General features: G+C 32.2%; 3 protein-coding genes across 4 annotated transcripts; 2 read left to right on the plus strand and 1 right to left on the minus strand.

The window, feature by feature from the left end:
• On the plus strand, positions 1-4,582 carry SFR2 (Glycosyl hydrolase superfamily protein). The gene is made up of 10 exons (XM_047310285.2): positions 1-360; positions 790-1,102; positions 1,328-1,466; positions 1,639-1,805; positions 2,220-2,441; positions 2,764-2,932; positions 3,009-3,242; positions 3,340-3,489; positions 3,575-3,704; positions 4,302-4,582. Exons 1-10 carry the CDS (start codon positions 189-191, stop codon positions 4,490-4,492), a joined length of 1,887 nt encoding a protein of 628 aa, XP_047166241.1. The 5' UTR covers positions 1-188; the 3' UTR covers positions 4,493-4,582.
• A 1,669-nt stretch (positions 4,583-6,251) lies between these two features.
• On the plus strand, positions 6,252-8,977 carry LOC124835375 (serine carboxypeptidase-like 26). 2 transcript variants are annotated; one of them, XM_088105409.1, is made up of 10 exons: positions 6,252-6,662; positions 6,773-6,880; positions 6,974-7,066; positions 7,147-7,239; positions 7,320-7,408; positions 7,547-7,828; positions 7,920-8,077; positions 8,235-8,260; positions 8,540-8,645; positions 8,725-8,977. In XM_088105409.1, exons 1-7 carry the CDS (start codon positions 6,383-6,385, stop codon positions 8,064-8,066), a joined length of 1,092 nt encoding a protein of 363 aa, XP_087961535.1. In that variant the 5' UTR covers positions 6,252-6,382; the 3' UTR covers positions 8,067-8,077; positions 8,235-8,260; positions 8,540-8,645; positions 8,725-8,977. The 2 variants fall into 2 exon arrangements, with proteins under 2 accessions (XP_087961535.1, XP_047166243.2); XM_047310287.2 differs by having other exon boundaries at positions 6,254-6,662; positions 8,165-8,260.
• Positions 8,978-12,078: 3,101 nt separating this feature from the next.
• On the minus strand, positions 12,079-12,791 carry LOC148207046 (plant/protein (Protein of unknown function, DUF538)). The gene has a single exon (XM_088115891.1). It carries the CDS (start codon positions 12,619-12,621, stop codon positions 12,181-12,183), a length of 441 nt encoding a protein of 146 aa, XP_087972017.1. The 5' UTR covers positions 12,622-12,791; the 3' UTR covers positions 12,079-12,180.
• Positions 12,792-15,021: the final 2,230 nt, after the last annotated feature.

Below are 15,021 nucleotides of genomic sequence, written 5' to 3' on the forward strand. Positions count from 1 at the left end.
GCTGGCACGCGCCACGTGGATACAACACTCACTCTCAATCTTTCGCAGTGAGAGACTAAGTTCAGAAAACGCCGGTGAAAGTAGCGTCGTTGATTTGGGGGAAGTGACGTGGAGATCACGCGCACCTTGTCATCTTCTTCTATTTTCATGGCTTAGAGGGTTACTTAGCAACTGAAACACGCATTACGATGACGCTGGTCGCGCTCTTCCTCACCGCCACCAAGCTCGCCGGAGCTCTCTTTACTCTCACCGTTGCCGCCAACGCCTTCTCCTATTCCCGCTTCCGCAAGAACAACCTTCGCCGATTCCGCTCCCCTATTGACGAAACTTCCGACACTCTCGCCGACTTCAACGTCTCCGGTAACTTGCAGTAAAACGCTCTCTCTTCATCAGTAACGTTTTGTTTCCCTCGTCAAAAGCCTTTGTTCTCAACGACCTAGCGGAGGGAGCGTTTTCAGGCTCATGTCCATTAAGTTCAATTACACAGAAACTCTATATTATGATTGGGTGCTTTTAATTACGAATTTAATCAAGTTGCAGTTACAAAAGTCATGTAATCATTGTAGATGAAATTCGTGTTTGGGATAATTTCGGCAGCATTTTCAAGGTTTCTGTAGAATTATCTATAACCCGTAACTTCCTGTAAGCTCTCTAGGTGTTTGTTTAAAAGCATACGATGAGGTTAAGAGGCTGTGAATTTTAAGGTGTATGAAAAGTGAGCTCTTTAGGTGTTTGTTTGAAAGCATATGGAGAAGGATACGAGTTATATTTTTTTATTTTTTGTTTCAGAAGAAGAGTTTTTCTTTGGTCTGGCTACAGCACCGGCTCATGTCGAGGACAGGCTTGATGATGCTTGGATCCAGTTCGCTGAGGAAAAGACCGGTGACTCCGAGGGGAGGCAGACAGTGGATGCTGTGATGGGTTCTGCTTCTGGCGACGGTGGTTCCCAGCGGGCCGTGACGTCTCCGCGGGGCAGGAAGCCTCTTAAGTTGGCTATGGAGGCCATGATTAGGGGATTTGAGAAGTACTTGGAAGTGGAAGGAAAAGAAGGGGAAGAAGAACCTCGTCCTAATGTAACTGCTTGGCATAATGTTCCACGCCCGTAAGCCCTGTGATTATTTTGTTTTGACGTTATTTTATAGTAATTACCTCAAAATCAATGATGATATTGAGAGTATCAAAACATTGGCAGATTCCTATAAAACTCCTTTTGTAAACATTATGTAACTCTCTTAATTCAAAATTGAGAATTTTACCCTCCACATCTCCATAAAGTAGAAAACGCTGTAGCTTTATGGCTATCTTGTAAGAAATTTCTGATTTTCAGGGAGGAGAGGTTAAGATTTTGGTCTGATCCTGAAACAGAAATAAATTTGGCCAAGGATACTGGTGTTACCGTTTTTCGCATGGGAATAGATTGGACAAGAATCATGCCAATGGAGCCAGTAAACAGCCTTAATGAATCTGTAAGTTAGAAGCGGACCTTTCAAAATGACGATAAAAAATTACGGTGCCATTCATGGCGAAGCTTATTCAGTCAAAAGCTTTAGTGGAGATTATGAACATGCTTTTCAATTCTCAGTTTTATGTTGAACCTTATCAATAACTATGAGTAACTCAGGTGTTTCTCTTTCTTAGGTTAACTATGCTGCATTGGAACGGTATAAGTGGATTATCAATAGGGTTCGATCATATGGAATGAAGGTGATGCTTACACTTTTCCATCACTCACTTCCACCCTGGGCTGGTGAATATGGCGGTTGGAAGCTGGAAAAGACAGTGGATTATTTCATGGACTTTACCAGGTTAGTTTTTCCTTTAGTGTTTGTTATCTGTATGCTATTATTTTCTTATCAGAGCAGCAATTGAACCGCGCTAATTGCTAAGAAAATCATTCGAAAGTTAAATGAAAAGCTGATGTGTTCCTCTGTGAATTCTCTATCTAGACTCCATTATAATATTTTAGTTTGAGTTTCCAATGTCACATTTAACCATCCTTCCATCTCATTACTTATGACTACTAATTACATGCATTTGTTTATTTAATGCATATTTGAGAAAGTTTAGAGATTGAAATTCCTGCTTCTATATACGATTTGTTCTTTTCATGAATATCAATGTTCCTGTTTAGATCACATTATTGTCTAGTCCTATCGAGTTACTCATCTTATGATAGTATATTCATGAAACTTTTTCTCATATCCTCTCTTTTCATGTAGGCTTGTTGTAGACAGTGTCTCAGATTTGGTAGACTATTGGGTAACATTTAATGAGCCCCATGTCTTCTGTATGCTTACTTACTGTGCTGGTGCTTGGCCTGGAGGTCATCCTGATATGCTTGAGGTCGCAACTTCAGCACTTCCAACTGGTGTTTTTCAGCAGGCCATGCATTGGATGTCTGTTGCACACTCAAAGGCATATGATTACATCCACGGACAAAGGTTTTTCTTTCTCGTAGGAGCTTTAGATTTGTTGCAAGTTTATATTGCGCATATAGATCATCATAGACCTGATTATGGAATTTAAAAATGTTTATGATATTTATCCTCTTTTCTTGGGCTCATTAATATTAAACTTTATCTATTAGCTTTTGTCCATGTCCATTCTCTGTCTGAGTTCGTGGCTACTATACCTTTCTATTGCAATCAATTCTTTTATGCCTTATCCCTTCATATACGTAAGCTAAACATTTGGAGTTGACCACTCAGGCTCTTTTCTATTTTTATGTTTATAGTTATCTGAACTATAATATCTTTTTGGCAGTAACCCATTAAATTCAATAGTTGGTGTAGCACATCATGTGTCATTTATGCGACCCTATGGTTTGTATGACATTGCTGCTGTTTCACTGGCTAATTCATTGACTCTCTTCCCATACATTGATGGAATATCTGAAAAGCTGGACTATATAGGCATAAACTACTATGGGCAGGTTTGCTTTATTAACCTTGACATGCACTATGGATGAAATCTGGCATACACACTATCAATTCTGACATTTATTTCAGGAAGTGGTTTCGGGGGCAGGCCTGAAGCTGGTGGAAAATGATGAGTATAGTGAATCTGGTCGTGGGGTATACCCTGATGGCTTATACCGCATGTTGCTTCAATTCCATGAAAGATACAGACATCTAAAAATTCCCTTCATCATTACTGAAAATGGGGTTTCGGATGAGACAGATTTGATCCGCCGGCCATATCTCTTGGAGCATTTGCTAGCTGTTTATGCTGCCATAAAAATGGTTCTGATAGTGGATTAAATTTTATTTCCTTAAAATTAACTTATTATTTCATAAACACCAATTTGATTGTAGAATTTTTATAATAATTGTTCTACAGGGTGTACGTGTACTTGGTTACCTGTTCTGGACTATTTCTGATAACTGGGAATGGGCCGATGGATATGGTCCCAAGTTCGGACTTGTTGCAGTTGACCGGGCAAATAATCTTGCACGGATCCCTCGCCCCTCTTACCATCTATTTTCTAAAGTTCGAACTCCCTGTCTGTATTTGCTTTTCCGTGACATTTGCTCTGTCTAGTTTTGAATCACTTCCTATGGGCTCTTGATTGCAGATTGTGAACACGGGCAAAGTTACACGTGAAGATCGTGAACGAGCATGGGATGAACTCCAAAGAGCTGCCAAAGAGAAGAAAACGAGACCATTTTATCGGGCTGTGAATAAACACCGTTTAATGTATGCAGGTAATTATTTACTCATGATATGATTGCAAAGTTTTCCGATTGTTCTTTAACTGTATTAGTATGATCTCGCCTTGTTAATTTAGTTGATGCCTTGCCACTTTGGCAACAAATTACATGAAAACCCAATAGTTAATGGCTTAGACAGCAGTTGCATAATAAGTATTACTTCAGTCAAGACAATCAATTACAATGGACTGTGAACCAAATCAACTATAATTATATAAAACCCATTTTAGATCCACGGCAGTTAGATTTAGAATGTCTAATTGAGATTGCATATGCCTATAATTAAGAAAAATGAACCTGCTATACATTAGTCCCAAAATACTGTTCCCTCAGACCATGTATCAGAATACTGTTCCCTCAGACCTGAATGCCTCCCGCTGAATTTGGGTTTTGGCTCCTTTGAGAAAGGCTACGCCAGGCAAATATAGCACCTTGTGTCAAGGTGATCATGTTGAAAAAGAAAATGTTTGGCTATGTTAATCCATGTGAAACATTTAAAAGCTTATGTTCATAGGTATAGACATAGTTAGAATTTTCTTGTGAGGGTTATACAGAAAAGTTTCTAAGAAGTCTTCTTGGTTCTCGTGACAGGTGGACTTGATGAGCCAGTACAGCGACCTTATATAGATCGAGATTGGCGGTTTGGTCATTACCAGATGGAAGGACTCCAGGATCACTTGAGCCGCTTCTCACGATTCATTATTCGACCCTTCTCCCCCAAAAAGAAAACAAAATCTCAAGAGAAGAATCCCAAATTAATTCTTCAGCCTCTTGAAACTTAACACTTCACAACTTACCTATTTCTCTTGTTCTGAAATCTATATTTTGTGCACTAAGCACTTTTAATTTCAATATTCAAGTGAGTTGTTTTATGTCCAAGTATTCCTAATTCCTACTGCTCATGGCATATCTGAATATTAAACGAAATCGCATCACTTTATTTCTCAAAATCACTTCATTTTAGGAATTCATTTTCGTTAGAAATTTTTTAGTGCTACATTCATCGATTTAAAAACATCGAAATGAAAATTCATAATCCTATTACTTTAAAGTTAACCTTAATATAATATTCTTATATATTATATAGATTGAAGTAGAAACTAAGTTGAGTTATGAGTCATTGTAACATATTTTAAATATTTATTAAAATTGAGGTTATTAAAATAAATTAAAAGTAACTAATTTTGATAAGTTTTCATGATTTTCTTTTTACACAACAAATTTCTGTGATATCTCGAGTTTATAGAAAAGACAATTATTTACTCGTTCGAATCCATCACAATTTGCAAGTCATCTTACGAACTATCATTCTTTTTTATATATAAAAACTAAATTATACTTTCGGTCATTTAGCATTTTATTTAAATTCAGTTTAACCTTTTTCATTTTTTAAATTAATTAAATCCTTTATTTTTAATATTATCTTTTAGTTTAAAATAATTTGTATTAATATTTCAGACATATTCGCCGCTTAATATAATTAATTAAAATTATTATTTTTTATTACACTAATTTAATTATTCAATTTACAACTTTAATTACAATAAATTTATTAATTAAATAAATTTTTAAAATTAATATTCTTTTTTATTTATTAGATGATTATAACTTAATAGTTACACATTTATTAATTACTATATTTTTACTAATTAATTAATTAACAAGCTTTATATAATTTATTAATTATATAAAATACAACAACTTTATACAAATTACTTATTAGTGTAGTTACGGCAAGCAACATGTTACTTCTAGAACTAAAATTACTTTTTATTATTGTTAGATAAGAAAAGATAAACCCTTGTAGTGGATTCTGAACACACTATATGCGAGGAAATTTAGGCTTTGTTCACTTGAATGGATTTGGAAGATACTGATTGAATGAATTTGAGAGGATTTGAAAATAAATTTTGTTGTTGTTTATTTGAGTGAATTTAAAGTTAAGTGGGAGTGTATTTGGAAATAAATTCTTTTAATTTGTCACATCAATCAAATTCTACATTGATTCTCACAAAAGTTGTTTTCAAATTCATTCTCATTCTCAGTTATCTCAAAATTCTCTCAAATAAACAACAAAAAAATTTATCTTTAAATCCTCTCAAATCTATTCAATCATTTTCTCCGAGATCCATTCAAGTGAACAAAGATTAGTGTTTATACCAAAATAATCACTTCTTAAACTTTTATTATTTTATTCTAAACAATAGTGACTTTCCCACTATTTTTAATTGCCATTTTTTTCGTATTACCCTTATTTTTAGTGTATCTTTCACTCTCAAATATGTTCCAATCCAATCCCTTCTATCCAAACGAAGCCTTAGGAAAATAAAACAAGTGAATGAGGCCAAAGATGCGTTGAATTGGGTAGAATATTGATGTGATGTAGTGCAGTTTATGCAGATAAGGGACCACCACAGGGGTTGGTGAACACTGGCCATAAACGTACCTGTTCACATCAAAAACACAAATATTATCTGTATTATAAAACATGCACAATTTTTTAAACTATATAAAGTATTATATAAATCACTGTAAAAGGACACAAACACAAAAAAAAAAAAAAAAACAGTTCCACGTGTACATCGGCCATTTCCGAGAATTCCGAGTGATTTCATGAGAGTCAGCAATGTTAGCACTATAAGAAAATAATGAACTGAATGGTTTAGCGAAAGATGTCCCTTTTCAAGATGAACATCATCAATGTTATTCTCATTCTCCCTTTCATATGTTTCTATGTTCTGAGTACTTTCTTCATTAAAGCATCTGCAGTAAATGCAGCATACGAGTCTGATAGAATAATCGATCTTCCTGGTCAATCTTCAACCCCCTCAATCTCACACTTTTCAGGTTACATCACTGTCAATGAAAACCATGGAAGGGCCCTTTTCTACTGGTTCTTTGAAGCTCAGTCTCAACCCTCCAACAAGCCTCTTCTTCTCTGGCTCAATGGAGGTTTCTTCTTCTCCTTTTATTACATACTTTTTCACTTTTAATTTCTCTCATGTTCTCCATAGTTAGAGATCTTAATGTATTGAAACCATTTCATTGGTTGGCATTTGGAGGACCTGGATGCTCCTCTATTGGGTATGGTGCCGTTGTTGAGATTGGACCTCTTATAGTCAGCAAAAACGGGGAAGGACTACATTTCAACCCATATTCCTGGAATCAAGGTTTGGAGTTTCTGGTCTCTTTGTTTGGTTGTTGTTATCTTTTATTGCTTCCGATTATTCTGCTTCTTGCTTCAAAACTTGAAACCCTTGCAGAAGCAAATTTGTTGTTCGTGGAGTCCCCTGTTGGAGTTGGATTTTCTTATACCAACACCTCTTCTGACACCATCTTAGAGGATAACTTAGTTGGTGAGTTTCCCTGACAAAAAGATAAATTCTTCTGATTTTGTTGATTGAAGTGATGATATTTGTTGAAATACTTGAATCAGCTGAGGATGCTTACAATTTCTTGGTGAATTGGCTACAAAGATTCCCACAGTTCAAATCCCGGGACTTTTTTATATCAGGAGAAAGCTACGGTGGTCAGTGTTTAACTTCACTGTGATTTCTCTGTCACATACCTTACTGCCATCATCACAATTCCATTTTCCATATTTTCCAGGTCACTATATCCCTCAGCTTGCAGAGTTAATCTTTGATCGAAACAGAGATAGCAACAAATACCCCTTTATTAATCTTAAAGGTTTTATTGTAAGTAAATCGGACACAGCTCATTCTTTTTGTGAAAATTGAAGCTTTATCTCAAGAACTATTAGTGACCTTCAAAAGTCTGAATATGCATGCATCCCAGATGATTTCTTTGCTTTCTAAATAGATTCACATGTTCAGGTAGGTAACCCAGAGACTGATGATTACTATGACTACAAAGGTCTTCTGGAATATGCATGGAGCCACGCAGTTATATCAGACCAGCAATATGAGAAAGCAAAACAAGTATGCGATTTTAAACAATTTGAATGGTCTAATGAATGCAACAAGGCCATGAACGAAGTCTTCCGAGATTACTCAGAAATTGACATATACAACATTTATGCCCCGGCATGTCATTCAAACAGTACATCCTCAATAGCTGATGATAGCAACAGTGACGGCCCCGAATCATTTACCAAGGTTGATAAATAACATCACAGATTTATAATTATTACCGTTAATTTATTCCATGCCGAGTTGCTTAAGTTAAGGGAGAATTTGGTTATTGCAGGTGAGAAATTATCATAGAGAACGAAGGATGAGAATTTTTGGGGGCTATGATCCTTGCTATTCCAATTATGCAGAAGAGTATTTCAACAGAAAAGATGTTCAATCATCATTTCATGCAGACACTAAAAGAGCCACTAACGTGGCATAGAAGGTTTGCAAGTAAGCACTTAAATTTGTTCCTTGAATGTATCTACAGTATTAACTTTTACCAATGAACATTGAATATTAATTTCATGATTTTCCTAGTAATTCCATATTGAGAGCTTACAACTTCTCTGTGTTCTCGGTCCTACCCATCTACACCAAACTCATAAAGGGTGGGCTTAAGATATGGATATACAGGTATTTATCTTTCTCTCTTTCAAGATAAAAAAGTGTCTCATCACTAACATGATTGCTAACTTTAGATACAAACAATGTGCATTAATGAAAAGATGAAATTTTTACTTGGTTTGAGCAAAAGGGTGACTCACTCATGTGCTACCCATGCAGGGATTCTTTTTTTCCAATAACCATTGTTATGTCATGACTGCATTAATTAGGTTCCATTTCTGATAAGTTGAGTAGGAAAGTTCAAACTCACATCTAAGAAATTAAAGAGATGTTTTGTCTGTGGTACAGTGGAGACGCAGATGGAAGAGTGCCAGTGATAGGGACAAGATATTGCGTTGAGGCTCTTGGATTACCTCTCAAATCTAGGTGGCGAACATGGTACCATGATAATCAGGTATATACATATATGAGTGGTAAATTTTGATTAATTATGATGTAATTTGTTTATGTGTGAGATGTTTGGTTGTAAGCAGGTTGGAGGAAGAACAGTGGAATATGAAGGATTGACGTATGTGACAGTGAGAGGAGCTGGTCACTTGGTGCCATTGAACAAACCTAGTGAAGCTCTCACTCTTATTAATTCCTTCTTAAAAGGAGACCATCTTCCTATTCGTGGATAATCATTCTTACCGATTTCAGTTGCCAATTTTTCTGACAACTATATCAAAATCCTATGTTTCAATATCAATAAATCGGCAGCAGTAATAATTCAGATGCCTTCTTTTTCTGTGTTATCTTTCACTAACTCACTTTCTAATAAGAATATGTCATATCGGATAACAATAGAGTCTTGTTGCCATGACTTGTTGACAAATATTTCTCTGAAACAGTTAAATTTGGTTTGTTTATAAACTAATTTATAATTAAAAGTTAATTTAGCTCATAAAAAGGCTCTTAATTTTTTGTTTTAATATTTTTCTCCTTAAATATTCTTCTAGAGTAGTTTCTCCAAGTAGGCCAACGTTGAATTGATGACACGGTTATTTCGTAGAGAAATTATTAGGTGATTCTAAATCACCACTATAGTGCCAACCAACCAACCAATTTTTAAGTTATGGATTTTAAATTTAAATTAAAATAATTAATAATATTTAATTATGCTACATAAGTTAAATGATTAATAATATTTAAAGTAAAATAATTAATAATATTTTTCTCTAAGTTTGATGCAAAATTGAAATATATCTCTATCCTAAATTTTAATATATTTTAGGTTTAAACCCTCGTTTGGTCTTCATATTTGTTTGTCAATCTCAAATGGGTCATCATTTTTTTCCGGTCTCAATTGGGTCCATAAACTTGTAAATTATCTTAATTTCGTCCAAATATTTGAAAAATTAAGTCAATTAAGTCATGTCTTATAACTTTTCACAAACGGTGTTAAAATTGGCTGATGTGGTACACACTTAATGTCAGATTTGCAGAGCTCTTAATCCTAAGATATGTCAATTGGCAGAGACGGATCCTGATAATACTTAGACAATACTTAGTAACAAATTAAATAACAAATTCCACATAATATTCCACTTATAAGACATATACATCAGCCGATTAAGTGTGCACCACGTCAGTCAATTTTAACGCCGTTTGTGAAAACTTAACGGACATGGCTTAATTGACTCAATTTTTCAAATATTTGGACCTAATTGAGATAATTTACAAGTTTATGGACCCAATTGAGACCGAAAAAAGAACAATGACCCACTTCAGATTGACCAACAAATATGATGACCAAATGAGGGTTTAAACCTATATTTTAACATTTAAAATTAATTAATATATATTTTGTAACCTTTTAATCCCATAAATCTATAAATATATCACTATAACTATATAATGAGATATTTTCTTGTGTACACATTAATTATTTCCATTTTTTCCTTTTTAGTATAATTGTTTACTAATTTTTAAAATAATATTGACAATTTCATAATTTGGAAAACCGTTTCTATGAAGGTTTAACAATTTTTTACTTAAATATTATTTAATAAGTCAAAAGTTTTAATAATTTTATTTTTTTATTATTAATATTAATATTATTTATGACAATGATACATATCCAACTTAACACAGTCTAACAAGATTCATCTACTATGATTGATATAGAATAATTACGTAATATTTTAAGATATATTTATTGAATGTTGAAGAATTTTTTACAAGCAAGTTTTCTCACTCCTTCGAAAGTTGATTGAAAATTTCGATAAAAACAAATAATAAAGTAATTTAAATAATAAATGTTATAATTTCTAAATATATATTGTCACCATTATAAACCATTTTATTATGATTTTTTAGCAATTTTATTTAATAATTTTACTATTTTAATAATAATTTATTTTTAGATTTTGAAAGTTTACTATAATATTAGAAAGAATAAAGGAATAAACTCCAAAAGTTGTTGAGACACATCAGAATTTTGAAACCCATATCTTGAAAGAGCATAACAAAATTATAATAAATTTTTATTAGTAAAATCTTTAAATATGGTTTGTCTAGATAAAATCACTAGACAATTATATAAAATAGAGATTTAATATTGAAAAAATATAAGAATATGACACAATTTTAATATTAATAAAAATGGATATTTGCCATAATAGTAATAAATAAAATAGTTTAAGGAGCAAGTAATTTATTATTGTACTTGTGCGATATTTATTCAGTCTTTTATACTACATTATATATTATTAATATTATATATATATATATATATATATATATATATATATATATTATTTTCTATTTTAAGTTTTTTAAATTCAAAATAATTATATTTATTTTATCAAAACCAACTCTTATAAAAATTTAAATTTTTATTTTAATTATATATATATATATATATAAATAGATATAAAAAATATTATTATGGAGTAAAATAATAATTAGTTGTTGCCTTTGAAGGTGATAAACTTGAAATTTTAAACACACAAAGAAGAAATGACATAATAATTTATGTATAATTATGCATTTAATCAAAAAATGATATATGCGTAGATCATATTTTCTATAATATAAAAATGAAATTATTTATGATTAGTACAATTTTTCCATCTGTATAAATTTAGAGAAAGTGAATTAAGGTGTGTGTATAGTCATTGACCACATAATAATTGTTTGCCACCATTTTCTGGCAACTTCTTTTACTGCACCACGTCTCCATCATCATTTCTTATTATTTTCAACGCTTATATTTAGTGATTTGTTTTCTAGTTTTCTAGCTTTCTTTCAACCATTTTCATCATCATCACAAACTTATCATCAATCTCTGTTTCTTTCAAAATACTTTTAAATTCATTTGATACAAAACACTGATCAAAATATTTTAAAAAAAAATAATATCAAATAAATATAAAAATTTTAAATTCATTTGATATAAAACATTTGATACAAAACACTGATCAAAATATTTTTAAAAAAATAATATCAAATAAATATAAAAAATTTAGGTGTGTAATATTTTTCTATCAAATATATATAACATCATGCTCTTATACTATATGATGATTTCTTATTATTGATGTTGTGAGCCATCATCCTCCACAACATATTATATAATGAAGAGATGCATTGATGCAAGCACAAATGTTTCTTTTCACGTAACCTATGCTAATCAAATGAAAGGCACACGCCTCTTCAAAGACTTTATTACGTAAACAGTTTGAAGAATAAGCACCTCTTCGCATATCCTAAACATATACCATTTTCTTTCTCTTCTCTTCCTTTCAATTAAGGAAATAAACTTACAATATCATCATTCATATATACAGTATTTTGAACCAAAAAAAGAGGCTTAAACACAACTGTTATCTCAATAATCTGCTAAACGGATGATAATTCAATATCAGAACATTGACAGAATTTGTAATTAATATATACAATATTTAAAAGTGTTTGTTTTTTGTTCTTGAATAATTACAGAGTGAAACTTAGGTTGGTTTGAAGAAGGAGAATGGAAAAGACATGGAGAGACCAACGAAAGATTTGAAGGTGATGATAGATCCTTCCGGTGGACTCCTAACAGAAATCTCATTCAAAGTGAACCAAACCAAAAACTCCTTGGCCTTCACCCCAGTAAGATTCTTGATCTTGTTTGGCTCCACATAAGCAGTGACAATAGAATCATAACAGACAAGTATGTTATCAAACCTGTGCTCCTTCTTCTTCTCAAGCTTTAGCCAAACAAACCCTATTTCCTTCACATACCCACATTCTTCAATGTTCTCAATTCTCAACAGCCCTTCAGGTAGACCTTTTTCTGCCAGCAACAAACAGAACTTCTCCCTGCAAACTTTGTCCCCGTGATAAACCTCAGCTTTCGACTTCAATTCCTCTGTTAATAAACGCTTTGCTGCTGCTGCTTTCTGCATTGTCAAATATCTCTGTGTTTATCCAACAAATGGCGGTGATCTTCCTACAGCTTTTTGTATAAATTGGCCTATATATGTTGATTATAGATGAGTTTTGGAGATCATAGGAAAATTTTGAGGCCTTCACCGCTTCGCTCGAATATTCGGGTTTTATAATATATATACCTAAAATATACACGACCAAACAAATGAAGGTTCTTCCACATCCCCCGTATCTTCTTCATATATAAATACTCAATTGCCCTTTTTGTATATTATTCAATATTTTTATTTACTAAATTCTATTTTACTTAGGAATAATGTAAAATATTCTAAATAAATATCATGTTCAAAACTATTTTTTACGGTTGAATTTTATGTGTTCCTTGGAAACGTAAAAACATAAATAACTTTTTCCTTCTGTGTGTTTTGGTTTTAGTCCTTTTCATTTTATAATTTTTACCTGTCGTTATTTGATTTTGGCCTCTACACTTGACTTTTTCCAAAGCTAGTAGATAAAAAATATTTTTAATTATAAATTTATCATTTTGTGTTTTCAATCTGTCATTTTTTCTCAATAATTTGTAAAAAGATAGTGAAAAAATACAGTAAAAATTATTATTTCTGATTACATTTTTGGTCATAATAAATTAACAACTTTTTTTATAATAGATTATGTATTATTATTTTATTAATTTGTATATTTAAAACAAATCAATCACAACCTCTCACTTGTAAAAAAGTTGTTAAAACAATATTTTTCTTTTATTATTATACATACTTTGAGTTTCATGGTGCAGGTGCGTTTTCTTTGATATAAGGGGCAATTAGTTAACGGGTGTTACTCCCTCCACCACCACATTTTCTCCCTCCACCTCTCCAATTCTATTATATATTTTTTGAATTACAAAACTAACCTTTTATAATTACACAAATAATCTTTTTACTTTTTAATCATAATTATTTACTTTAACCCTAAAACTTATCTTTCTACCCCTTCTCACCCACCTCCCAACCCCTCAGATTCTCACCTAAACTCCATCAGATTTGTTTCTCATCTTCCATTTTTTCTCACAAGGTTAGTGATGATATTTTTAATTTTTTTTTAAATGCAATGCATATATCTCTGTGTTGTGCTCTGTGTTGTGCTGTGCTCTGCGTTTTTTTGCTGTGTGCGTGTGTTGGGAGAAAGGAAGAAGATAACCAGGCCAAAAACGGATGTCGGGTATCCGTTTGGATCTGAAACGGATGTCGATATCTGTCGACGGATGTTGACATCCGTTTTCCCTTAAACGGATGTTGACATCCGTTGACGGGATGCTCACATCCTTTTAAAGATTATACGATTTATATTTTAGGGTTTTATTACGCACCTTTACGCCTCTGAACCTCTCACGCCTCTGAACCAGTACCTTGAAGCACCACCACACTGTGAGGAAAAATGGAAGATGAGAAACAAATCTGATGGAGTTTAGGTGAGAATCTGAGGGGTTGGAAGGTGGGTGAGAAGGGGTAGAAAGATAGATTTTAGGGTTAAAGTAAATAATTAGGATTAAAAAATAAAAAAAAAGGTTATTTGTGTAATTATAAAATGTTAGTTTTCTAATTCAAAAAATATGTAATAGAATTGGGAAGGTGGAGGGAGAAAATGTGGTGGTGGAGGGAGTAACACCCTTAGTTAACGTGCATTTTGCGAACAATGGTCTTGGGCCGGTTCAATGTTTTGGCAGCAGCTCCATCATAGCAGTTTCTTCTTGCACCTCTGTATCTTTCTTTCTGCACCACCATAATTGTTTTTCCATTCTATGCTCATAGAAAGTCAATTTTTATTACATAATCATGTAACCGAATTTTTTTTTAAATTAATAATTTTGAATTCTATAATTTGAAAATCAATTTTGAATTCTAGATTATATAATTTTTCAAAACTTCGGAATTACACTGTTAAAAAGTCAAGAAATTTTGAATGTACAATCCAAAGAGGGCAAAATAAGAAAATAAAAAAAATTATGATAAAGGCTAGAAACAACAATTTAATAGTACTCAGTTTAAACACACATTATGGGTGTAGTTACTATGAAAGTTGTAATAAATTAATCGCTAGTCATTTTTTATGTATTTCCTAGTTGGTTATAGTGATGATCTTATAACTAAAAAAATAAGATTAAGATTAAAATTTGTCGATTCGCAATGATTTTCTATCAAGAAATTATGTACTTTTAATTTTTCATTATAGGCTAAATTAATCTTTTGGTCTCAAATTTAGTTGAAATAGATTATGTTCTCTAATTTTTATTTTTATTTTAATTAAGTCTCTTTTTTAAAAAATTTGATTCAATTAGATTTTTTTTAATATATTCATACCAACCACATTAATAATAAGTTTTTTTATTTTATTTATTATAATAATAAAATTGTTTA

Source organism: Vigna umbellata, chromosome 1, assembly GCF_029865625.1.
Source record: "Vigna umbellata cultivar VRB3 chromosome 1, Vumbellata_1.0, whole genome shotgun sequence".
Taxonomy (NCBI): Eukaryota; Viridiplantae; Streptophyta; class Magnoliopsida; order Fabales; family Fabaceae; genus Vigna; species Vigna umbellata.